The sequence below is a fragment of the Peromyscus californicus genome, unplaced genomic scaffold (assembly GCF_007827085.1).
Source record: "Peromyscus californicus insignis strain IS unplaced genomic scaffold, ASM782708v3 Scaffold_20__1_contigs__length_68692818, whole genome shotgun sequence".
Classification (NCBI taxonomy): Eukaryota; Metazoa; Chordata; class Mammalia; order Rodentia; family Cricetidae; genus Peromyscus; species Peromyscus californicus.
Genome location: NW_026294503.1, coordinates 20,069,363 through 20,096,334, shown reverse-complemented (window position 1 = coordinate 20,096,334; position 26,972 = coordinate 20,069,363). Strand labels below are relative to the sequence as shown.

At 40.3% G+C, this 26,972-nt stretch overlaps 1 protein-coding gene across 5 annotated transcripts in view; it reads left to right on the top strand.

The window, feature by feature from the left end:
- Samd12 (sterile alpha motif domain containing 12) overlaps positions 1-26,972 on the top strand; it is a 425,431-nt gene that overhangs the window by 38,831 nt on the left and 359,628 nt on the right. For all 5 annotated transcript variants that reach the window (XM_052747811.1, XM_052747810.1, XM_052747808.1 and 2 more), the window contains exon 2: positions 2,081-2,259. In XM_052747811.1, the coding sequence (XP_052603771.1) occupies positions 2,081-2,259 (179 nt within the window). The remainder of the gene's footprint in view (positions 1-2,080; positions 2,260-26,972) is intronic.

Here is a 26,972-nt window from a genome sequence, read left to right as displayed (position 1 = left end):
ATTATATCTGGCAGAGATTTTCATGAATATCATTTGAGGTTCATAACACAGCCTGAGGGAGGGCACATGAACTGATACTTCCAAAATGCTTGACTTTGTGATGTGGCTGTTCATTGCTTTTAGGAAAGCTGGAGACTAAAAGGAAAGAAATCCACTAATAGTATCTATATAAAATGGCAGGAAATTGCATGCCTATGATCTTCCTTTCAAGCAGATGGTTTAGATTATTGGATATTTATTCTCTGAGGCACCTGGTATACCAGGGGAAGGTCACAGGTGCAGGGGTGAAAAAGATTACTAGAAAAAGATGCATAGAGAAGTCATATTAAAGGCAAAACTGAAAGGCTGAGTAGGAGTTAGGTGAATAATGGACATTTTATGCAGAGAAACTGGTACAGGTGTTTGAATTGAAGAAAAGGAAGCATGTGAACAAAGATTGGTGATCAAGGGATATTGTGGCGGGGGGGGGGGGGTATATGTCTCATGGCATGGTATACACACATTTATGTTCATGGGTCTTAAGGGACAAGAAGAAGCAGACGAATTAGGATGGCAGTCTGAGCATGTGATGCCTGTCTTGGTCTACAGTGGGGGAAAGGGAGATGGAACAGGGGATGCATATGAACACTTGTTTGAGTTCCAGCTAATGGTTTTGCTGGTAGATGGGAGGGATTATGGTGAATCTTGGGTAGAGTGAAGCCATGCATGACTCCTCAGCTTTGGGGAAATCAACAGGCAGATTTTTGTCAGTTCAGTATTGAACATGTTCAGATTAGGTGTTTCCTGTAGCAAAAGCTATGGGAATCAATGATACCTGTTAGTAAGAAAGTAGAGAATGGGAAGAAAATGCCTTACCTCACTTCTATTGGGAAGTATTCTCTAAGTAGTTTTCTCTATAAAATAGTTTTCAAAAGTCAGTAAGAGAAGTGGGAACCACAGCCTGGTTAGAGTGACTAGTGAAAAATGCAGGAGTGTAGAGTTGAAGATGACCAAAGGGGAAGAATGAAAAGGGGAAGCTAAAGATGATGGATTATGGGAGATCGTCAGTGAATTAATGTCCTCACAGAGATAAAAGGGAGATTTTAGTATTTGACTTTGAGCCATCTGAGATCAAAGAGCTGATGATGTGGATAAGAATTTAAATCTTTTGGGTTTGGAACACAGAGATCTGAAATACTTTATTATGACACATCCTAAAACACATGCACATATATGCCATGGGCACACATACAAGTATACAGGTATACAGATGCATGTGCAAGTAGTGGTCTGTGGTTATTTGTCTCGGTGAATATATGATTCTCATCACATTCATTGCTATTTCTTAGATAAAATTGGGTACATAGGTACATAGGAGGAGCTTATACATATTTTTCAAATAAATATACCAAAATATGAACCCCAGATTTTATTGGTAGAGATAGTATTTCCAAAGATACAGAGACTAAGATGAAAAATTTGTAACTATTGTGCTTGAGTGCTCTAACCCCCTCACTTTTATCTTTTCTTCCCTCGTAGCAGTGATAACTTTTAGAAATCATGAGTTCATTTTTCTGTACAGTTCTTAGAATGTTCCACCTGTGTTATTGAAGTCCATGTTGGAAGAGTTTACCACAAGGACAGTGTATACACATGCCCAATAAATGTAGGGTGATTGAATGTAAGAGTGTAGATGGAATGGATGGATGTTTTATGAACAGAAGGTTTCAGTAGGATGCAGGGAGTGAGCAGGTTCTAGATGAAGGCAGAGCAATACAGGAGACTGCAGGCCTGAAACAGCTAAGTGGGAGGTAGTCATGACGTTGCCTGATCTGGTGCTCCATCTGTAATGTGGGGATGAGCCATGTGCTCAAAGTAAAAGTCTTTGGAATCAAGGGGTTTGGATTTATACTTCCAAGCTCAAGATTTCCTACAATGCCGTGTTCTTTCCTTATCTATGTTGTTTCCCACAGTCATTAAACCACCTCTCAACTCACAGACACCTTGTTTCTTCCCACTTAGGCCTGATGAAATATTTCCTGTCACAGACACTTTCTTTGTATGATCTGTTTCCTGAGACCTATTTGTTCGTCTCTCCTAGCTCTCCACTGTGGTTTGAATCCACGGGGTATCGATCACCCTGCCCATGCTGAAGGAATTAAGCTGAAAATTGAAGGTGAAGGTGTGGAATCTCAATCCATTAAAAACAAAAATTTCCAGAAGGTGCCTGACCAAAAAGGAACCCCCAAGAGACTGCTGGGAGAAGCTGAGACAGCAAAGGTGAGCCACTCGCCAATTAAGCACTGAAAGTCTGAAACTGTAGCCTTGCTAAGCTGTGGTCCAGCCACAGAGGAGGGCCGACAATGATTCTGCTAATCACTGATGTATCTTTGGTTATATTAGTATTGTGTCTTGCTGATAAATGATAATAAATGACAGTGTTGACTGAGTTTCCTTTTGGGTGAAATCAAAACACATGTGTAGCTGTCTCATAGTGTGAGGCTCTGGACCATGGGTTATAGAAAAGACCCTCTGTACTTAACAAGAACAGATTTTTAAACCTTTTTCTTTTTTCACAAGTTATGCAACTTTAGGTTTCATATTCTCCCTTTATAAAGGAATCCTAAAATCTGCTTCCCCTATTAGGATGAGATGAGCTGAGTAACTGATTTTGTGCCCTTAGGGGCTTTTGCTGACAAAAGCTACTAATGATAATAACTGACTTTTGTAAAGTATATGCATAAATGCAAATTTAAAGGGACTTGGTGCAGGGGCTTATTGTGTCTTTAATTATCCTATGAGTCAAACGATAGTAAACTTTAGTTAATGAAAGAAATAACTGTTCTATTTTGACCATTTAGTCTTGGTCCTAAAGGTAGGTGCCCTACAACTGCTGAAGTATGTGTTGAAGGTATACCAAAGAGTGAGTTGGGTGCTGAGGGCCAATGAGGTTTTTTAGATGAGGACAGTTTCTTATAAAGGCTTTCTCTTTCTTAAAAGTACTGTGTGCAACTATAGAGACTCACAGCCAGACATTACACACAGACACACACACACACACACACACACACACACACACACACACACACATACACACAGAGTGGGGGGAACACCTTGGTGCACTGATCCCTAATTGGGATATTTCCATCAAGTCTCTTTCTTCAGACCTCAAGGAACCCAATGGAAGAGGAGGCAGAAAGAGTGTAAGAGCCAGAGGGCATGGAGGACACCAAGAAAACAAGGTCCTCTAAATCAACATGAACAAAGTTCGTATGAACACATAGAAACTGAGTTGCACAAGATCTGCACTAGGTCCTCTGTGTATAATATATGGCTTCTAGTTCAGTGATTTTATGGGATTCCTGAGTGTGTGAATGAGATTCTTGTGCCTTCTCTTGAGCTCTTTTCTTTCTGTTGGTTTATCTTGTCCTACCCTGATATGATAGTTTTTGTTTTATTTTATTTTATTATATTTTATTAACATCTCTTGGAAGCCTGTTCTTTTCTAAGGAGAGACAAAAAGGGAGTGGATCCAGATGGGATGGGAGGTGGGGAGGAACTGGGAGGAATAGAGGGAAGGGAAATTATAATTAGGATATATTGTATGAGAAAAGAATCTATTTTCAATAAAAGGAGGCGGGGGACCACTTACGGATTTTTGTGTGAACTCAGTGAGGATATCCATGCCAAGTGTGGAAGGTGTTCATTTTAACTGTCTCATTGGAAATTGAGAGAATTAATCTTCATAGACATTTGGTTCCTCTTTGTGGACTCCCTACAAGAGAATTTCCATTGATGTTTGTTGAGTGAGTCAGTGTGTGCAAACTTTAGAAAACAAATGTAAACATCCAAGGACAGTTGGAAGTAGGAAGGTCATCTGGCTGTTGTACCATGATCCTCTCACCTCCTCCCCAAACCATGTTGTGTGTGTTAAAATATGATTTTGTTTATGCTTTACCCGAACTTGTGAATAAAGACCACTATTGCTTCCTCTCTTTGCTTGGATAATTAAAAACTGATGACATTACTCATATGTATCTCTGAGTGTGGTGTAAGAAGTGGTGAATGATTGGTAAGGAAGCTATTGCAAGCACTTTACACTGAATATTTTTACAGAGAGAAATAGCCCCTTAAAGGAAATTGGTGGATGGTCTAAGTTTGGCTTGTGAGCAGAGTTGGTGATAAGTGAGCTTTACCATGACATCTAAACGTAATCAATCTCTGGTGCTATACAAGCATCCAGAAGATCCAGGGAAAAAAATGTCCTCAGGGTCTAATTTTACTCTGAAGATAAACAGAGCTTGTCTGGGTTAAAGGATGCCTAAAATATGAAGAATCCGACTGGGAAAAAGAAAACTAATTCTTGATATTTTGTTTTAATTTAATTCAAATGTAATTGCATATTTCCAGATTATACCTCTGTTCTTTAAAAATATTTACAGAAAATCGATTCAGATCTCATGTGGTTTGATTGCTTCTGAATTAATGTTGAACATGTGATCTTCTGCTTCTGCAGAAAAATCCTACAGTTCTGGAAAGTAGCCCTCTGACTCGGTGGAGCCATTTGTAAGTTGCTTTGCTGAGAACATACTTCTCTTAAAACCGAGGAACCAGTATACACTTCTTTAAAAACAGTATACCACAGTTTGAAACTACGTTCATTGGAGTTTGTCTAAGTCACCTACAATAAAATCCTGAACCAGAGAGATTCCAGGTTTTTTTTTTTTTTTGGTTTTTTTTTTTTTCGAGACAGGGTTTTTCTGTGTAGCTTTGCGCCTTTCCTGGAACTCGCTTTGGAGACCAGGCTGGCCTCGAACTCACAGAGATCCGCCTGCCTCTGCCTCCCAAGTGCTGGGATTAAAGGCGTGCGCCACCACCGCCCGGCGATTCCAGGTTTTTTACATAAAGCATGGACAGAATTTCACAATTCAATTTCAAATTCACAAGAATGTGTCCATCTCTTCCTAGAGGGCTAGCAGGTGAAGATGGTTGCTGGGAAGACAGAGCGACAGTAGCCTAAGGCGATGACTGCAGGGCCAGTGGCGTCACACCCTGAAGTCTGCCTCACAAGCAGTTCAGATGTGTTTTGTGCACATATAGACATGTTTACACTTTCTCTTCGGTTGTTTGTAGACGGCCAGCAGAACTGTGAACCATCTGCTTTTATCTTATGTAGGCAGTTGAATCTCTGCTCCCTTGACCTACTCTGAGCTTACCCAGTGAACTTCTGACCCCAAACACGTAGCCTATAAAGTCACTCGGCAGTGAAAATGGGCACAGCTTTCCTGGAGAATAGTTCAATGGTAGTCCCTAATGCTTTCGGTGGGTGCGGTTTTCAGGCCAATGAATCTCCTTCTAGGAACTTATCCCAAGGAAATAATAAGATATACAAAGGTGGATACAGAATAATGATCAGCCCAGCACTGTGTATTATATGAAGACATTGAAAATACCTTGATTCATCGCACACTGGCTAAAGAAGCGCTATGTGTTCATGTAGTGGAAGAGAGTGCATCCTTGTCATGGGGCAGGAGTGCTGTATGTGTTTATGTGAAAAGATACAGGTGATAATACTGTAAATTGGAGAAAGAGTGTTACTGCAGGGTGTGTAATGCTGCCACAGATGTAAAAATATCCTTTCAATAAGGGGAAGTGTTTAGTCTCCTTTTTGAGCAATAGTTTATATTGAAGTTGAGTCAAAGGAAGGAAACTTTACACACTTCCGTTATGTTTGAACTTTAAAAAAAAAAAAAGCATTATTTTCATTGTATTTTTTAAAGGCCCTGCTAGATTTTTGTATTTATAGTTTCACTATAACTTTTCCTCTTTATTAGTGTTCTTCCTTTTAGGCTGCTGAATTTCCTTGTGTGGCTTCTATTCCTGCTGATAAGTTGTTTGCCAAAGGAGTGAAGCTTCTAATGCCTGTTGATAACTTTTTATTGGTTGAAACGTGAGTTATAGGTCTTTGCCTTTTTGTGGCTTGGGTTGTAGACAGCTTCTAATAAGATATTCATTTTAAGTCTGTGTCTACCTGGGGAGCCAAACTCTGACCAGCTGTTACCTTAACATTACTTGACCATTCTGATTATTGATTTTTGACCTATTTGGCAAGTCAAGTTCTTCCATGTCTGTTTCCCAGACTTCATGCAGGGAACCCTGTTGTAGCTTCCTGCTGGACCCTTGGGCTCTGCCACATCACGTTGACCCTGTTAGGCTGTGATACCAGCCCTTCCGTCATCACCACCTGTTTCCCACCCCAATGGATGTTGTGAGCTTTGTGCCTCTAACTGACTAGAATTCATCATGTTTTGTTTCAAACTTGGCTTTACATAAACTTTAAACATTAATTGCTTTTTTAAGACTTTTTTTAATTTTGTGTGTGTGTGTGTGTGTGTGTGTGTGTGTGTGTGTGTAGGTATGTGTATGTGAGTGAAGGTGCCACAGGAAGGCAGAAAAAGCCATCAGATCCCTAGATTTGGAGTTGCAGGCCATTGTGACCCACTCTACATGGGCATTAAGAACTGAATTTGATTCCTCTGCAGGAGCTTTTAACCACTGAACCACCTCTCCAGCTCCATCATTAAATACTTTTATGCAATGCTAGAGCCTGTGTGAGGATTGCAACATGAGTTTAATAGCAGTATATTTGTATTTCCTTCATGGTTAAAAAAATATAGCTATAGACACCTCCCTTAAGGGTTCAAGGAACCCCAAAGAAGAGGAGGCATTAAGGGATGGAGGACACCAAGTAAACAAGGCCTTTGAGCTAAGTCAACATGAGCTAAGCTCATATGAACTCACAGAGATGGAGGCAGCATGCACAGGACTGCACCAGGTCCTCTGCAGATATATTATGGCTTCCAGTTTAGTGTCTTTATGGGATTCCTGAGTGTATGAACGAGTGTGCCTCTGACTCTTTTGCCTTTTCTTGGGCTATTTTCCTTCTGTTTGTTTGTCCTGTCCAACTCTGATATGTAATAGTCTTTGTTTTAATTTGTTGTAATTTATTTTGTTATATTTTATTATTATCCCTTAGAAGCCTGATTGTTTTCTAATGAGAGACAGAAAGGGAGTGGATCCAGATTGGGGGGGAGGTGGAGAGAACTTGGAGGACTAAAGCGAATGGAAACCATAATCATGATGTATTATGTGAGGAAAAAAATTTCAACAAAAGGAAAACTATATATATATATATATATATATATATATATATATATATATATATATAGAGAGAGAGAGAGAGAGAGAGAGAGAGAGAGAGAGAGGGAGAGAGAGAGAGATGTAGATGAAGATGCTTATGTTTGTGGTTTTCTCAATTCTGGGACAATTAATTTTTGTGGATTCTCTCTCTTAGAAAGTGATGTAGGAACAATGGTTCTGATTGTCACCACCTAAGCAAGTAGTCAGTAGCATGTTGCCTCTAGTTCTCACAAAGCAAAGAGAAACCAATGGAGTACCTCACTGTGTCTGAAAACTTATTGTCAGGAAATCTTCATGTTAGGTCACAAAACCGAACACAATTGAAATGTATCACTTTGAAAGATATTTATCAATGCGAGTTTTCAGAATTCCCATGAGTCCCTGGGAATCTTGGCCAAGAGTGCATACACCATCCCAGCAACTGCAGTTCCAGATTCAAGATCCAGAAACAATGCTTTAACTTTGCAGGGGAGAGCACAAGGCAAGAGACAGAATAGGCACAGCATTTCTGTTTCACAGGGAGGTCTAGAAGTTTGCTCAAAGGAACCATGGCTATAACCCAGAGTTTTGATGAGGATGGCTCTCTGACACAACAAAGTTGCAGCCTCTTTCTCAGCAATCTTCTGTACCATTCTAATCATATGCCTATGGGCAAGTGATAGTCTCTGCAACTAGGTGACAGTTTCCAAGGAAACAACCCTGTGGGTGGCAGATCCTACAGATAGACCCAGAACTGAGAATAGTTGGCCTTTCCCTCACAATGAATTTGGTTCAAGATGGATAGGGAGGGTACCTCATTGATCCCAGGTAGAACTTGGCCTGTGCTGTGAAGTACAGGAAGATCCAAGCACCCAATGGTGAGGATGGATGGTGTCCTTAGTGTTGAAGCCTAAATAAGCATCATGGTCCTGATGTGGCAGTAGAGATGCTCAGGTGTGTTCAACCTAAGTCTCAGAGAGTCCGGTTTGTATAGTGGAATTCGAGGCTGTATAAATTGGTTAGGGCCAGGTGTATGGGACTTGAGTGAAGGGCATGAATTTATTTTCAACAGGATTGTCCAAGAAAATAGCCACTAGAAACCTGTGGCTACGGACATTTTCTTTTTAAATTGAATAAAATGAGAAAAAAAAAACCTCTTTCCTTTTTTTTTTTGTCACATCAGTCACATTTCAAGCTTGTGATCATAGCATGTATCTAGAGGCTCTGTCTTGTACTGAGTAGGCTGCAGATCATGGTCATTATAATAGAAATTCCTTGTGTAAAGGGCTGCTCTTATCTGGGGAAATCCATAGAGTTCTCTGGGAATATAAGTGAGCTGAAAGACTGACAAAGGTCGACCTTCTCTCAGAACCTTGTCCTTGGGCCTAGGTGGATGTGTGTTTCAGTCAGAAACAAAATTTATCAAAATGAGCAGATGTCTTATGAAAGTGGCATTTCTTCATGTTCTGATGGTTGATGCTCTGGCGTCATTGAGAGAGAGGCAGAGGTAGGCGGATTCCTGAGTTCAAGGCCAGCCTATTCAACCGAGTGAATCACAGGACAGTGTACAGAGAGAGACCCTCTGTCAAAAAAAATAAAAACAAACAAAAACACATTTTTAAAAAAGATGATGAAATAGCATGAGTCCAGAGGCAGGCAGGATCCTGGCTGTGCCTCATCCTGGGATTCTGGTCTGTGTTATCAAAAATGGCATAAACAAACTTTGGAAAATTAGATAGTTCTGATTTCTAGAATTAGTTTTCTATGTGTTTAATGGCAACGCCAGCTGGTGTATTCTTAGACTTCTTTAGTACAAGTTTTATGGAGTTGAGAATCTTTCTTTTCCCTCCAATAATGCTAATCCCAGGGGTAAGATTTTTTTTTTACTGTCCCTCTCATTTACAGTTCGGCCTCCTACTGATATTTATAAAATCAGCATCTCTGTTTTACAGTTCAGAAGCCTGGTCATTTAAGTGATTCACCAAAATGTAGTTTCTGTTTAATAACTGTGGGAAGAAGGAACTGAAATCATGGTCTAATAGCTCTAAATTGAGGGCTTTTGTTCCCTAAACATTAAATGAACAAATGATCTATTTATTTGAAAGGAAAAATACAGTCTGTAGCACTTAGGATCTAGCCAACTAGGCACAAGAAGAGGTTAAAATGCTACACGAATTCTTTACTCCTTGGAGAGAAACACAGCAGATCTTGATTGTTGTATTATATAAGGGAAAAACAATGCCAGCATCTGAAACAGTGAATAATTGCCTCACTTGGCTTTGGGATGCATTATGTGAATCGTTGGCAGTAGATAGCCTTTTCTCATTAGGCTAATATTAGATTCAGTTTGTATTTCTTTGGCACAGACTTAAAGGAGCTGGCCTGGAACTTGGTGCTAGAGGCAAGAGAAGAAGAAAGGCTGGTGTTGTGGATAAGCCACAGGCGGGTTGATGAGACTGGACTGCAGGGCAACTGGGAGAGATTTGTAACAATGAGCAGGAGTCATTAATCTAGGATCAAACAGAAAGCTGAGAGAACTTTGACTCGGGTTAAGAAGATGAAGAGTGGGATGTACTTAACCTTGATCATATTACATTGTTCAGTGGTCTCTGAAAAGGTTTGTTACAGTTTGGGGATAGAATGATGTCATTCTTGGCTATCTGTACATCTTGGCTCAAGGAACAAGAGTGTCTCCGCATAAAGCTGCCAACCCAGTGTCATGTCACCAATGATAGGAAAGGATGCAATGCATGAGACACACAATGAGTACATGTTTAATGAACTGTCCAAGGGTCAGAGCAGGAGTGCAAAACAAAAATGACTTCATGCTGTGTGAGTCCCAGGTCCCAGCAGCACCATTACATTGGGTATTTGGACAGATCTCGGAAGAAACCACAGTAAACTTTCTCTGAGAGATGTGTTTATTACCAGTGTGTTAAGCTCTGAGAACATTACCATAATACGGTACATTGAAGCCTCTGATTCATGGTGTAGTCAACAGAGAGGAAACTCTCAAGGGTATCTGTTCATCTTATCTACAGGCAAGGGAGCTGAGAAGCAGAGGTTGAGTGGGGTCCTGCAGACCTTGAGGCTTGGCAGGAGCATAGCCTACCTTAAAACACAGTTCTTCCAAATGTAACATCCATGCTAACAACGTAGTATGCAACACATTCATGGAGCCATTGGCCGATGATACTCTTCTGGTGGACTAAGACTACAAGGAGTGACCCTTGAGATTTAAAAATGAAGAGTGGGTGTTGAAGAGAGATGGAGCATCAGGTAGTGGGGGGCAGGGCATAGGGTCCAGTTGTCTCTCTATTGGAAGATTTGATACAGCTCAGATAGGCCTAAGAAGATGGGGTTTGAGAGCTGGAGATGGCTGCTATACTCTGCAAAAATGTTATTTTTTCTAGCCTAAAACACTGGAGATCTATGCAATGCCCAAACCTGGCAAAACTAACAGAGTCATAACTGAATTGATTCAGATGTTTCAGCATTGCCTGTCTCTATGAGAAGGTTAATTTTCACGGACAAACATAGGGGACTTTCATGACAGATAGTATTAGGTTCATACTCCAGTTAGAATGAGAAGACCCCCAGTCCTTGACAAGGGGGCAGGTAGAAAGCGTAAAGGAATTGAGTCCTAGTCAGCCCTTCCAAGTGAAGGATTAAGAAGCTGAAGATGCAGAACTATATAGGGAAGAGCAGGGTGGTATAACAGCAGCATTCAAAGCACGAGGAAGAAAGTAGAGTTAGATCTTTGACTATACCCTTAGCAAAAGGGCTGACACCAATGCCCGGTAGTTGACAAACATACCTCATTTCTAAGGCGATATAATAATTTATTATAATTCTTTCTCTCTCACTCTCTGTATATGTCTTTCTCTTTCCACATTATATCTTATTTATAAAATGCATATTGTTAGTTTGGTTTTCTCATTCCTTCTTGTTTTTCTTTCTCTAATCTCCCACACTGCAGTGGTTGCCAAACTCTGAATAAATGGACTCAGGTGACTATTTAGAACAGAGATTTGCAAGCCTTCTTGTAAATGTCCATCCAACAAGTGTCTCTATATGGTAGACACTGATATGTCATATAATATTGAAGAGGCAGATATGTTTCATTGAGATAATAAGGTACTTTATACACACCTCGGTGTCACCACAGTGGCACAGCATGTGGACAGAACAGCTTGCTAGAGATGCCAGGCTTGTGTGCTGTGAATCTAGTGGTGTCCAGAACTGTGTGTAGAAATGAGGGTGTAGAGAAATGTACTTTAAATTGTTTTAAAGAAAAACACTCTGGGTATTTTTTTTTTTGCTTTATTTTTATCAGTATACAAAAGGTTCATAGCATATATTCTGTTTAAACAGAAAGTACGAGAGGTTTATAATTGTTAAGACCACAAGCATAATAGTACATAAACAATTTAGAATTGTACCGCCATCACTGGTGCATGGTCTTACTGTTTGGATATGAAATGTCTCCCTGAAATAGTATGTGTTGAGAACTTGGTCCTCAGCTAGTGTTTTGGCGGAGGTTCCTAAAACCCCAGATCACAGGGTACACCTAGACGAATTGGGTCACCGAGGACAGGGTTTTGCAGTGTCTTGTCCCCAGTCCCTTCCTTTGTCTCTTTTTCATTTCCTTCTGCCATGAGGTAAAATGCCTCCTACACCACTCACTCATCTTGCCATGATAGAGGGAAACTTCTGAAATTGTGAACTGAAATAAATCTTCCTTCCATTAAATTGTTTATGTCAGGTATTTTAACACTGCTGTAAACACACACACACACACACACACACACACACACACACACACACACACACACACATAGACACAGTATACATGGGGAAAGATGAAGATTTCTGCAATGCTGATAAATTAGGCTGAAATTGGATATCATGTTAAAAATGCAAACGGCCTGAGTAGTTCTGTCATATAGGGTGACGCAGTAATCGGTAAGTCACACTCATTCTCCCCATTACCTCTTCTGAAGTCCATGCCTGGTGTCCCTTCACAGCCCTCATGTGGTTCTTTCTCACCATGTCTTTTCCACGGAGCACATCAGTAGCTTCTGTAATGGCTTCTATGTCACTCACCCTTGCTCTCTTGGGACCCAGTCCTCCTCTAGCTGCCACAATGTGAAGATTCCATTCACTTGCTTAACATCCTTAATGCTTTCCCAAAGTGCTTCAGGTGAAAATCCAAGCTTGTAGCATGGTTGATAATAAAAGCTTCAGCCTTGCTCACCTCCTATGGAGTCCAACGTGCTTCCTGTCAGGTACTCCCTTAGCAACCTGGGCTCTCGACAGAATTGTCTTCCATTTTCTGGAATATGTTGAGGTAACTCTCTCTGGAGATTATTGGTACTTACCATCCCATTTGCCATGATGTTCTTCCCTTTGATCATTGTGCACTTTGCTCTTGGTCTAGATCTCAAGTCTACTGTGTCTCTTTCAGAAGCCTGTGCTGAACCCATTCTCCAGACCCACATTAGTCCCCCAGTCACTCCCTCTGGTGTCGCTCAGTTTGGTGTCCTCCGCAGAAGTTCTGTCTGAAGTCATCTTGTTTCTCTTCTGTCTTTCCACAGGGATTCAAACTCCTTGAGAGCAGTTGGCTGTCGTTCATTGCTCTAACACCAGTGTTTGCTAACGTGTCCAGCATATAGTAAGGATTAAGTTGTTGATAAGTGAAAGGGGAAGCCAGTTCATGGGACATGGAAATCTCTTAACTTTCATAGTGTGTTTATTTTGCCAGTTATTTCATTATCTTTAGCTTTTCCAGTAGTAATCTAAAGATAAATCTTGGGTCCCATAGTGGCTGACTACACTGGGGGAGTGTGTGTCTACCCTGGTGGGTGTAGTGGGACGTCATTTACATGGCATGCACATGATACCTGCATAGCCACTCTAGTAGGCTTCGTCCTCAAAAAAATCCTGGCTGTCCCTCAGTCTAGGGAAATACATGACTGAAGATTGTGGCTAACTTTTCAATTGTTATTTAGATGAAGACTCTACAGCCTTGGGATCAGATCCCGCTGTATCTCCAAAACTGCCAGTGTCACCAAATATCTCAGATGGCAGAAGGCTCCCTGAGGTGTTCAGAGCCTTCAGTGTAAAGATCTCTGACTCCGCTGGTTTCACTCTTCATCTTCTCAAACTAGTCAGTACTCGAAGGAACAGAAAGCAGAATCCTCCTTAAATGATTAGGAATTCAGATTTAAACTGGAAAATTAATCCAGTGAGCATGGAACAAGTCCGGAAAGGTTATTTCCAGGACTGGATGAATAGTTTCCAAGTGTTACTTTAACAGGTCCCCTTATATACACAATATCATAGCCAGCTGGAACAGCTGTTACAAAGTGCTGTAACTCAACAGTAGCCATTTATTTCTAAAGCTTAGGAAGGCTAAGTTCAACATGACAGATGATATGTTCAGCGAGAGTCCCCTTGGCTTGACTCATGGGCTTATGTCTCCTTCTCTTAAAACAATGCTCATCTTCTATTATAATCTCATCAACTGTAATTACTTTCCAGATTCTTCCTCTAAAACTATCAAATCCAGGCAAAAGGTCTTCAATATAAGAATTTTCAATGTACAAACAGTCCTTGACATATACCAATAAAAGTTTTAGCCAAATGCCAAGTGTCTAAGTTTCAAAACAATATTTGACTGAAGTTGAATATGGCCAGAAAATGGATGTCTGACATAGAGCAATAAATCTGAAATGTTAATACTTATTTATTGCAACTTAATTAAAATTGTACAAAAGAGTTTTACAATTTGGTGTTACAAAGCAATGATAATAGCTTTTTTAGACCTGTCACCTATGAGGGTTATTATGCTACATATTTATGACACTGAAAATAAGCTCTGTCAACTGGGTGTCAGTGAAGGAGCAAAATACACTTTCTTCATGCCTCTGAAGCAGTACTTCCAGTGGCTATATCCCTACCCCCAAGTCATTAAGCTTTGCCCCTCCTAATGGCCAACAGTAAGACTTGGAGCCTGGATTTGCCATGTTGTTTGATGATCATGTGGCACTGAAGCATTCCTATAAACTAAAGCTTTGGGCCATCCCTGAAGATGCTTTCTAAACCCCCTCCCCCATTGGTTTCATTTTGTTACTGTTCCTTTATTTATTTATTTATTCATTTATTCATTTGTTTATTTATTGAAAAAATGTTTCCACAGATCCACAGTTAAACCTGACTATCATTTCACCCACCAGCATGATCTTACTAATGGGCAGGTCAGACTCACACCTTGTCCATTCCTTTGCTAAGTATCCTCTGTTTACTTCCTGTTTTCCTCATACTAAAAGTCCACAACCTCCCAGCATCCTCTCAGACCCTGTGTGCTGTGTCCTCTAGCAAGGTACTCCTGTCATCCGCCACAACACTTTTCTGTGTGCTGGCTGTCCCTGCTTCAGTTCAGGCATTTGCCCACCTCAGGACCTCCATCCTGGCTCCACAGGTGTACTTCCATCTCTTTCTGAGCTGTTCCAGAGAACATCCATGAGGCAGTTTTATTGAGATGAATGCAAATTCTTTCCCAAGGCTCCAATCTCTGTCACATTGTCCTCCCATACCCTTATCACTTTCTAAAAGAGTACATACTTGGTAATTTATTGTGCTTATTATCTAATGTCACCATCTGCTAGACCATAAACTCAGTGTTAGAGCCCTATGTATCCCAGCCCAAGAAATACTTTAAAAGGCTCAGCTTTTTGTTGTTGTTTGAATGAATTCTTCTCATGACCATTATACATTCAATTTTCATTGGGCTGGTAGAATTTTCCTGTATAAAACAAAGAAGGAGATTTCACTTTTTCAATTATGTCTAGGATGTTTGTGTTAGAAAGAAAGAACAAGCAGCAATATAGGAAAGAGCAACAATAAAACCAACTTCAGTTATTGATAGTGGTACAGTAATTGGATATGTAAATAATCTATACTAGCAAATGCTCATTAGCTGTCCACAGCTCAGCGTTTCTAAGAAGAAAGTTAAAATGGCATTTGGCCACTTAGCCTGCCAAAACCCAAAACCAGTAGCCAAATCCTAGCAGCATATAATTGACCAAATATCACAACCAAAGCTGACCTTAGTCCTTCTTTATCCAGTTTGCATGTCTGACTTGTATATTATGTAGCTAATTTGTTTGAGGGGCAGGACTCTGATTCATATTTTTCTCATATTTTATCAGACAAAAATGGTTAAATCTACATGTTTAGATGGTAGGAAATTCATAGAGGTCATCAGTAACAGGTCAGAAGTAGAGCAGACAGAAAAACATCAATGTTTAAATATGCTATCCGGCAGAAAAATTTTGTTGGGGAGATGTGGTTTCAGTAATTTATTTTAAATAGCCAACAAAGAGCACAGACTCTGGGGGCCTTGGTTCTGCCCTGCCACTTACAGCTATGCTACCTGGACCAAGTTCTTGGCCTTTTGTTATCTGTGTTCATTCATGTGTCCAGTGGGAATAATGTAATCTACCTCACTGGGCTGTCTAGAATCTTTGATGTTAACATATCAAATGCTTAGATAGACGCCTGGCAGAGTCAGCAATATGCACCTCTATTGCTGTTCTCTTTAATGTTATAGCTATTATCCTCAGGAAACATTCTAGCAAGATGGATTGAATACTGCATATATAATTGACATGGACACACCCATACTCAACACACATGGGCAAAGGAACTAAATTGGCTGCCTTTACTTTGCTTGCCCACATACACAATGTTTAAACAATTCTTTGCCAGTAGAAATCCCGGAAACTTTTCATTTAAAAACCTCAAGAGGTCTTAACTTGTCTGGAAAAACTGTAGCATCTGGAAATAGGCATCCTAGGTCCATACCAGCTGGGGCTGTACAAACTGTTGCTCCTGTTGATGGACAGCTTTTCTCTTTTGATTCTGCTCATGTCTGGTCCTCCTTACTCATTTTGATTCCTGATAGTATTTTATGGGCTGTTTAGTTTCTGACCCGTGGTGTATACAAGATACAAATGTGAGAGCCAACCTTCTTTCACTTCTTTTCACTCAGTGAGGATGGCTCTTACAGCCCTAAAAATACACATGCTCTATATTAAGTAGTGCAAATGTGGTCCCTTCTCTGGGACATAAAGATGTAAGAGACATCACCTTCATGGTGTCTGTCTTCTATGAAATCGAATCTCAAGTAAGTGTTCTAATAGAAAGTCTAACATATGTTTGGGAGGAAACTGAGGTCTAGAAAATCAGATAGAAAATAAAAATGGAGTAAGACAAGAGAGATATAGGGTAGGGTAAAGAAAATGTAAGAATTTTTTTTTCCTTAGGTGAAAGTTAGATGTTGAAGGTAGGCAGCGACAGCATTCTACAGGCACGAATCATGTTTAGGGAACAGAAAGAATGACGTCAAAGAAAGATCATGAGATTGTATCTGAGTGTTTGTTTTTTAATAGTGTGTGTGTGTGTGTGTGTGTGTGTATGTGTGTGTGTGTGTGTGTGTGTGTGTGTGTGTTCCACTGTGCATGTATTGAAGTCAGAAGATGACTTGCAGGAGTCAAGTCCACCCTGTGTTCTGAGGATCAGACTTAGGCAGTCAGGCTTGTATGGCAGGTGCTTTTCCTACTGAGCCATTTTTCTGATCCAGGTCTTAACTGTAAACAGTGCATTGGAAACTCAGTGAAGGGATTTCCATAGGGGTGGGTTTACAAAATTAGAAGCTCTGGGTGTTCCTCAGAGAGTGGATTAGAAGCTAGGAAGCCATGAAACAGGGAGACAGTGGCAGGGCTATTGTTTTTACAGTTGAAAGTTGACAGCATCTCAGAATAGATCAACAGAAATGAGGAGAAATGGGCAAAAGCCAAGTATACTTTGGAGATAGACCTGGTAAAATGTGATTAGTTATAATCCATGAGGCAAAGAAAGTAATTAAGGATTGCTGCTGAATTTCTAATTTGTTTAGCTAGCTGATCATTGATATTAATTAGTGATATAAGGAAAACTGTTGAGAGTAAATCTTGGGGGAAGGAATCAGAATTTTATTTTGACCTTGTTAATTCTCTGATTCCCAAGTAGGAAAATGCCATAAGTATAATGTTTAACTTGCGTCCAGATATAAGGCATCTTCACTCAAGGTGACAATTAAATGTCATCTTGTCACACTGGGGTATATATAGGTGTGGTCTGTTATAAATTATGTAGAAACCATGGGTTTTGCTGATGGTCTCCATCTCTGAAGCAGTAGCCCTTCTATTTCCTGCAAGTCTACAGCTGCTGTACCTTCTCTGACTGCTGTTTTGCTGTGTGTCATGGACCACAGTGGGGTGGGTGAGCCTCTGCTGTTCCGCTGGAAGAGAAATAACACAAAGTAAAACTATTTGCACAGCATTATTAGCTCCTCCCAGACGTGCTTTTGCCCACACCCCAACCATGTTACCTACCAATCACACTGCTTTATCCATCTAATGAAGTAAGGAAAATTCTGCTCTCTCTCTCTCTCTCTCTCTCTCTCTCTCTCTCTCTCTCTCTCTCTCTCTCTCTCTCTTCTTCCCTCCCTCCCTCCCTCCCCCTCTCTCTTTCTCTCTTTTATTTTTTCTTCTTTCATACAATACATCCCAACTGCAGTTTCCCTTACCTCCCCTCCTTCCAGCCCCATCCTCACTTCCCCTCTCTACCAGATCCACTGATCCTCCATTTCCCTTCAGAAAGGAGCAGGCCTCCCAGTGTTATCAACCAAACACAGCATAACAAGATGCAATATGACTAGGCACAAAGCCTCATATCAAGGCTGGAAGAGGCAACCCAGTGGGAAGAAAAGGGTCCCATGAGCAGGCAAAAGAGTCAGAGACACCCTCACTCCCACTGCTCTTGAAGGAAGGGAAGGATGTGGTTGTTGGCAATGTACAACAACTGATGCTGTTGTTTATCTTAAGGCTTATTCATTTACTGTAGAGAAATTACTTTTATGGTAAATGTTTGTATTCATCAATATCCTCGTCATCTCTCCTCTGGGACTCCCTGAATGACTAGTTCTGGGCAGTGTGGCTTGTGGAAGAAAGTGATTTAATGTAGAAGTGGCCATGGAAGCAAAGGTTTGTGGCTAGGGGTTCTTAATCTTCCTTTAAGGGACTGGGTTGATGATATGGTTAAAATGACAGAACTCAAAGTCACAAAATCCCGAAATTTCTACATGCCCGGGAACTGATTTAGAGGACATTCTTTGTGAACTAGGGATAAGCTTTCCCTAAGTCCTAGGTTCTGGGGGATGTTTGCTACTGCAGCATAACCTTAGCCTAATCAGAACAATCCAAGTGGTGTCTTGAAAGAATCTTATACTGCTTACTGTTACGTGGAAAGTTACTGTTGCCTTGATGAACCTCTGGGCCAAATGCAATTCCTGACAAAAACCTGGATGCTTAGCTGATACTCCAAAGACAATCACAAATTTTGGTTTTAACACATGAGGCTGTCTGAACTTTTTTTTTCCTTTTTTCTGAAAACTGAGTTACTGAAATAAAAGTAAATTTCCATTTAAAGATTTTAAGGCTTTTCTCCTGGTACCCAGCATTTGTTACCAATATCTAGCCATTCTGGGATATGCATTTCCCTAGTGCCCCATTTGGTATGTGCATATAACTGACAGCAATTAGCTTCTGCTTCCACCTCCTACTGGTGCTGTGATTTCCTGTCACGGGGCTCATGACACTTTTTAGTCACCGAGTGCACAGCACCTGTAGCAAGTTTCAACTGCTGACTTGAGAGTTGAAGATGAATGTTGTTTTGTGTGACCCGTGTGCAGGGGTGTTGTGAGAGTGTGTGTGTGTGTGTGTTTGTGTGTGTGTGTGTGTGTGTGTGTGGTCTGTGGGGGGTGTATGTGACGTGTGTGTGTGTGTGTGTGTGTGTGTGTGTGTGTGTGTGTGTGTGCGTGCGCGCGCGCGCGCGCGCGCGCGTGAGTGCACATGTGGTGCATTAGAAAGGTTCAGCTTAATGTGCTTAAGTAATTATTTTGGTGTGGAGAGGCTGGCCTACTTTTCCTTCCCGAATGCTCATCTGGCATACACCTTTTCTTAGTTTCAACTTTCTGAGACACAGCACTTCTCCTTGAATGACCTCCTTCTCCTCTTGGGCTTACTTGGTTAATATTTATTGGCAACATCTGGAGTTTAGTTATTTACAGCAGTTCTTATTACTGCATGCCTGTGACTCATGGCAGCTTGTACCTAACCCTGCCATTTTGTTGCAGATCCCCCACCCCCAGTCCTGAGTCTCATAGCCATTTCTCAGAAAGCAGGGGCTGCACATGGTATAGAAAAATCCCTGATAATCCATGGAAAAGGAATGATCACAATTACAACAGACATTAAAAGTCATCTAATTCTTCTCCTTTTTAAATGAAAATAATATTCCGGGGTAAAAATATTGCTGTTCAAGAAGCAAAATGAATGGCCAAACCCTGCAGTTAAGATGATTGCTATTCATATTCTACCACACCTTCCTGTTGTGAAGGTAATATTTTGTTCACAAATTTTTTCTTAGGTATTTCAGCCATGGAAAACAATATTAATGTGTTTGAGTTAATTGCTTTAGCTTAAAAACTTCTCAACCTTTCTCCCCAAGTTCCTTTAAGAGCCTTTCTGGGTTAGAAGTCCCTAGGCTGTGCATTCCTGCTCTGGGTGTGGTTAAGAGGGACTTGGAGAAAGGAATGGGGAGGGTCAGGCACCTCCCACTGCTGCTCCAAGTGATTCTTAAAGTCCTGCACCAATATCCACTCATTCTTTTCTAAGCATGTAACATTTTCTACACATACAGAAGCATATAAAGTAGGTTTGTATGACTAAGGGAAAAGTGATACTTTTGAAGCCCTCCCCAGACTTTTTTTTTTCAATTTAACTTCCTTGTTTTAGTTTATTCTTTGTGTCTTTCACGTCATGGATCCTGATCCCACCAATCTCCTGTCCCCTTGCATCTTCCCTCTGCCCCTGAAACCACCCCCACCCCAAAATAAAATTTAAGATAAAAAAAGGAAGAAAGGGAAAAATCTTGTCATAGGAGTTACAGTATAACACTGTGAGTCACGGAGCACGTGAAGGGACCGATCCTGCAGACCCAAAGCTACAGGATCCCCACAATACAGAGCAATAGCAAGATAACCAAGAGGAGTTCCACTGAAGGCCCAGCATCATCAATAGTGTAGCAGAAACCTGAGGCAGGTGAGAGAGAGAGAGCAGTCCCGTTATCTGTCATGTGGCAGTATGGGCAGGAGAGAGATCCCTGTTCCCCCACCATCAACACCTGAGGCAGGTGGGAGAGCTGTCCCCAGTACTCATCTGTCATGTGGAGGCATGGGTGGGAAGAGATCCCCTTCCACCCTGCCTCAAGTGGGAGAGCTGGCCCTGAGGTCATAAGAGCAGGCGAACTGTCCCTGCCCCTCATCGGCTTCAGTGGCCCCTACACCTCCCCAACCTTTTATATTCTCTGCGGGACATTGGATCTGCTAGCTGCATTCTCTTCTTTTTCATGCATTTTCTATTTTCATCATATGAACTAGACATGGTTAAGTGTCCTCTGTCTACAAAAAAAAAAAAAAAAAATCAGTCATAACTGTACTAACCTCTTGGTTTTCTTACTTTTTTCTAAAAAAGAAAAAATGGAGAAGTACTTTGAGCTCTCCTCTGACTTTTGTTTTTGTTTTTGTTTTTTGACATATATGAGTGCCCTATCATCATGTACTCCTTTATTCCAGAAGAGGGCATCAGATCCCACTATGGATGGTTGTGAGCCATTATGTGGTTGCTGGGACTTGAACTCAGGACCTCTGAAAGAGCAACTAGTGCTATTAATCACTGAGCCACCTCTCCAGCCCCTCTCCTCTGACTTTCAAACTTTATTGTTCTATCATTCCTTCTCTGATGACAGCTGGATTATCTGTTTCTCAGGCTGGCCTGGCCTCTTTCCTGTTTCTTCCTTGCTGGTTTTCTGCAGTGTGGTCAACAGTTCCATATGGACCAGATGGGAGAATGTCAAAGGGCAACAAAGGAAGCGCTACATCTCTCCTTTAGGAAACTGTGAGAATTTTACCACCAAACTCAAGGAAGAAACTCTCTCTCTCTCTCTCTCTCTCTGTATATGTATATATATATATATATATATATATATATATATATATATACACACACACACACACACATATATATATTATATAATCTGATGATAGTGAAGTTTATTCCTGATTTGGCACATAGTTCTCGAGGGAGTACTTCCTTTCAGATATGCTATAACCCAAATTCTTTGACATTACTTTTAATTATCTTTGTCTTGTTTTATTTTATTTATTTTAAGCTATTTTGAATTTTAGTAAGATTTTAAAGTTTCAAATATTTTCCCATTATAAAACAAACACCCAAGACAGATAATGATTTTCTATTCTTCTTGTATTTTTGTAACAGCGTATCTACTACGTGGGCCTTGAATGTCCCTTTCAGTGTGTGTATGTCTATGTGTGTGCTTTAAAATAAGAGAAACATGTAGCTATTAGTAGATTAATCATTGAAGCAAAGTATAATACATCCTAGGCAAATGATAGTTTACCTTTTGGAGATTAGCTGTTGGATGGATTGTACATTTTTTGTGGTGAGTTTTTAAATGTATTTTCAATTTGTCCTTTGAGAATTTCATACATGTATACAACGTATTTTGATCAAAGCCACCTCTTACCCCCGTCTCTTATGCAAAGTATTGTCATTTTGTTTACACACACCGCCAGCCCTCTGTTATCTGTTTTCGTATCTCTAGTTCAACTAGTCCCTCAGTGACTCACCACTGAAGAAAACGACACGCACTCGCAGCAACCATTATCAATCAATAACTTCTCAGGAAGGAGTGAGGCCCGATGGAGCACCTCCTCTATCCATGATGGAATCTTGAAGGACCCAGTATTTTGCAGATATCCATTCCTGGTGTGTGTTCAGGATTCCAGCATTCCCGAATGGCCTTGTTATCTGGATAGTAGTGTTTCATGGCCCTCCTCTCCATCTTCTGTCTCTTATAGCCTCTCTGTCCCCTCTTCTACCGTGTTCTATGTGCCTGATAGGGGAGAAGGAGGGTGGTATAGATGTTCCATTTAGGGCTGAGTGCTTAACGTCACTAATTCTCAGCACTTTGTCCGGATAGGAGTTTCTGTGCTGTCTACTTTCTGTAAAAAGGAGCCTTCTTTTCCCAGGCTGAGTGTGGCACTGGTCTATGAATAAAACCATAAATATTTAGAAGGAAGTGTGGTAACATGTCCATTAGGGAAACAATGAGCATCAAAGTGGTAGGGTTTTAATTGGGTTTCTAGTACTACATGTGTATTCCTTGTGGTGGAAAGGGCCTCCAATCCAATTGCAGTGTGGTTAATTAACACCAATAGAGTCCTGCCTCTAAGGCTCCAGTGAGCATACTTGCCTGAAAGTATTGCAGCAAGTACAAGACCACTGATGAGTTTCCTCTGCCAGTCGCCTGCACAGCACCTTCCAGCACTGTGAACATTAACCAGCAGGGAGAGATATTCCAGTTCGCTACTAACTTGATGTCTTTGTGTCCTATAACCAAAGTGTGTGATGCCTTCATTTCTCTGTATCCTGTAACTGAAGTGTGTGGTGTCTTCTGCAGTGGGCTCTTACCATCTGGTTTGGGTGGGCAACCAAGAGCATGCATCTTTGTCTTTTATTTATGGTAGATTTCTGTTTTTAATTTTAGACCGTTTTAAAGATTTATCTTTATTCTTTAAGATTTATTTTATTTTATAGGCATGGATGTTTCGCCAGCATGTATGTTTGTGCATATGCATATCTGTGGTTGGGGCATGTGCCTATGAATGCAGGTGCCAGCAAAAGCCAAAAAAATGGAATCAAGATTCCTGGAGTTGAAGTTACAGGCCCTTCTGAGCCACGCAAAGAGGGTGTCAGAACAAACTCCATTCCTCTGCAAGTGTGACAGAGGAATGTTCTTAACCACTGAGCTACTAATCCAGACCTACTATGCTTGGTTTCTCTATTTGTGGGCTGAACAAGAACTTGTTCTTATGTTTATTAGCTTTCTGAACAATATTTATTAATGAGAAAGTCTTCTGAACCATAAACTTAACACACTAATTTATTCACCCTTTAGTATACTAATTTCATGTTGAGAGTTACAACCTAGCATTTAGCTTCATGTACTGAAAAAGACAGTTTTAAGACAATGATAAGAAGTTAGAGCTTTAGACATCTATAAATGGTTTTAAATCCTATTATAAACTGATCCTTCAAGGACAATATAGATACAATTTAAAATATGTATGTACTATTAAAAAGCTATATTCTTGCTAGGTAGATAAATGAAAGGCTTTATTTGCTATATATTACTAAAAGTTTAAATTTTCATATTATCAGGAGCCAGAATTTCGTTATTCATTAAATGTGTACTTTGATTTGTAAATGTGTCCTCTCATATTCTCTATCTGCATATATTTTGTTGATATGATTTTGTGGGATCTGAAGCTTAGACACTTTTAGACATTTGGTTAAAAAATTTTCAATGTAAACAATTGAAATAATATAGGTGTTATGGTTAGGAAAATAAAACTGTGAGTTTGAAATAGCTAACACATACCAAAAGCATCACAAGTACAGAAAAATAACATTTGCTAATTGATTTAGGTATCTGCATTTTTGTCTGTGTATTTTCACTGCATATTGTTAACTTCTTGCCATCACAGTAACTTTGTAAAACTTTCTGGGATAAGAATAGAAAGGTTAGTCTTTCTTCTAGTGTATCTCACTGAAATATCTTGGTTTCGAGGCTAAGATTCTTGTCATTGGTTCTTCACTTATATATACTCACTGGTTATTGGAACAATGTGGGCTTTAGCTCTAAAGCAAAATGCATACCTCTTCAACCTCCTACTGTTCCTATAAAAAGAAAAAAATGGTGTGTTTAGAATCATAAGCCATATATGTTGTCAGTGCTGTACCGTACCTGGATGACATGGAGTCTAGGAGAGTCAGGTTCTCGACTTTCCCTGTCTCAAGACTGCAAGTAATTCCCAAAAGCTAGTTCTGCTTTACCACATTTCCAAGCATGCTTCCTCTACTCCGCAATGCCTCCACCAAGTGCTACTGTCTCAGCACAGAATGTGTTCAAGTGGACAGGACAATGGTAGAAATATCCTTGAAAGTCAGTTCTACACTGAGAGATGTAGTTGTAATGTACCTATGTATGGAGGTAAGTTCACAATATATTATACCATATAGGTGACATAAATGAATGTGATTTCACCTCAGCTCATCCTCAGCCAGATTCTTTAAATATCTTTGAATATTCTAGCAATCCCTGACTTGAGAAAGTGTCTCAGAGTAGAGTGGGGCTAGGACTAGATACCTGACTATGGAGGAAATACCTTATTCTTGCAAATTTCACAAACATTATCAAAATGTTTGAATAAATGAAATCCATTGGGAACCTTCTGATCATGAGCAAATGCAGTGTCCTGACGCTTTTATTATATATGTAGCTGCACAGCATATTTGCCTCTTTTCAGCTGTGATTAACTGAACCTATTGCCCATGCTGGGTTGCCTCACCCAGCCTTGATATAGGGGAAGGAGCTTGGTCCTGCTTCAACTTGATGTGACATGCTTTGTTGATTCCCATGAGAGACCTGCCCCTTTCTGAATGGAAAGGGAGGAGGAGTAGATGGGGAGGATGGGGGGTGTGGGAGGAGAGAGGGAAGGGAAACTGTGATCAGGATGTAAAATAAATGAAAATTTTTAATTAATAAAAAATAATTTTTCAAAAATATAGTTCTTTTTTTTAAATTATGTGTGTATGTGTATCTGTATGTGAGTATGTATACACAAGTGTGGGTGTTCATAGAGATCAGAGGCATCAGATTCCTTGAGATGGAGTTACAGGCAGCTGTGAGCTACCTGATATAAGTGTTGAGAACTTAACACACATCCTGTGGAAGAAGAGTAAGCACATTTAACCACTGAGCCATCTCTCCATCCCTGCCATTAGATTTCTGAATCTTAGCTAAGTGAGATTGGTTTATGATAGTTTTAATCCCAGATTTTATTTTAAACTTAGTGTTTTTGGATCAAAATGAATTTATGTCAGATCAGCAAAGGTCACCCAGTTGATTTCAAACTGCATTAAACAAACACACTAGATTTGCTATTCATGTACTTCATTTAAAATACCTACTTTGGATAGCCATTCAGTATGGCATGCTGGACTTCCTACCTGAGTTTGCTAACTTAAACACTAAGAGGAGAGATGCCTGTAATGACAGCAGGCACTTGTAGAGTCATTGTTTCCAGGACATGTGATGTATGTCATGATGCCTTGTTCTGGCAGTATCTCATGTTAGATAAACTGGAAGCCACCCTTTCACAAATCTCAAGGTACACTGGATAAAATATGAAACACATCTTAACAAATGCATGCCAGGCCTTGCAAAGAAGTAAGCCAATCTTCAGGTACTAGAAACACAAGCATCATGACTCTATGATATCCTTGACTGAGGGTGGACACTTGGATTTAATGCCCCTTAGTCCTTAGAAGTAGCCCTGTAAAGGCAGAACCCTTTGAAGGACAAGAGTGGAGCAAATGTCTACCCAGTAGTTCAGGAAAGAAAAAGTAAATTGCTGTGTCTTAATCTGGATTCTAGGTATGGAAAAGCATGTTAGAATACTGAATTCAAGTGTCTACCCTCTTGCCATGAGTTTATGATCTATATATTTTCCAAGTGGTCCAAGAGCTATCTCACTAGTGATAAAGATACTGGAAATGACCAAGACTTCTAATTGTACCTAAAGCGTCATGTTAAGAGTCACATTACACTAAGTAGTTACTTCATACACTTCTCAAGGATCCGGTGTACCCATTACCAGATTTCACACTGGAGTGAGAAAGAGGCTTTCTCCTTCTCGTTCAGCATATTCTTTGTTCCCCTGGGCAGGAGTGTAATGACAAAGGTCCAGCAGAGCCAGGAACTGCTCTGCACCTCACCTGTGCCAGCAGTCGCCAATTGGAAACCAGGCGATTTATGATGTGTTGGTTCGAAGTGTAGAATAGATCTCTAAAATAGTCTTAAATTATGATATTAATACTTTTGAATGCCGGTGTGGTTGTCACCTTAGGCTGTAGAATTCATGCACTGGTTTGATTCATTAACAAAAGGCTTTGTGTGTGGTGTCTCTCACAGCATGGAAGATGAGCCTCATGTTGCCTATCAGTAATACAAAGTGCACTGGAAAAAAAATCCTACTGGCTCCATTGTGCAGGGGTGGAGGAGCTGGGGGAGGAGTACCGCTTGCTGTCTTAGGGAAATGAGTTCAGTTTGTTTTTTCTGGCACCTACTCAAGAAGAAAGAAAAATATCAGGAGCAAACTGTGAAACTTGGGTAGGAGTGTTGTTGTTGTTTTATTAGTGGTTTAAACAAAACGAAGAATGCAAATCAAGCGTCAAGATAAACATCATCAGGACCCTGAAGAAGCTTACACGGAAACTCATTTATAATGAATTGATTTGGGGGAAGGACCCTCTGTGTGTCTTGATTTGCTTTCTCCTCACATTTGTTGTGTTAACAAATAACAGATGAATGCTAGCTTTGGGCGCTTGTTGAATTATCTTTTCCCTTCATTTTCTCTCCAGATTTCTCATGGGTCATCTCTAGGTATAAACTTCTTTCCCCAAAATGCACAGTCATGGACTTTTCAGACTCTTCGGAGAAACAGCACTATAGAATACCATAGTCTAGGTCTGTCTGTCTATAGCAATGTATGGTCTTAGAGA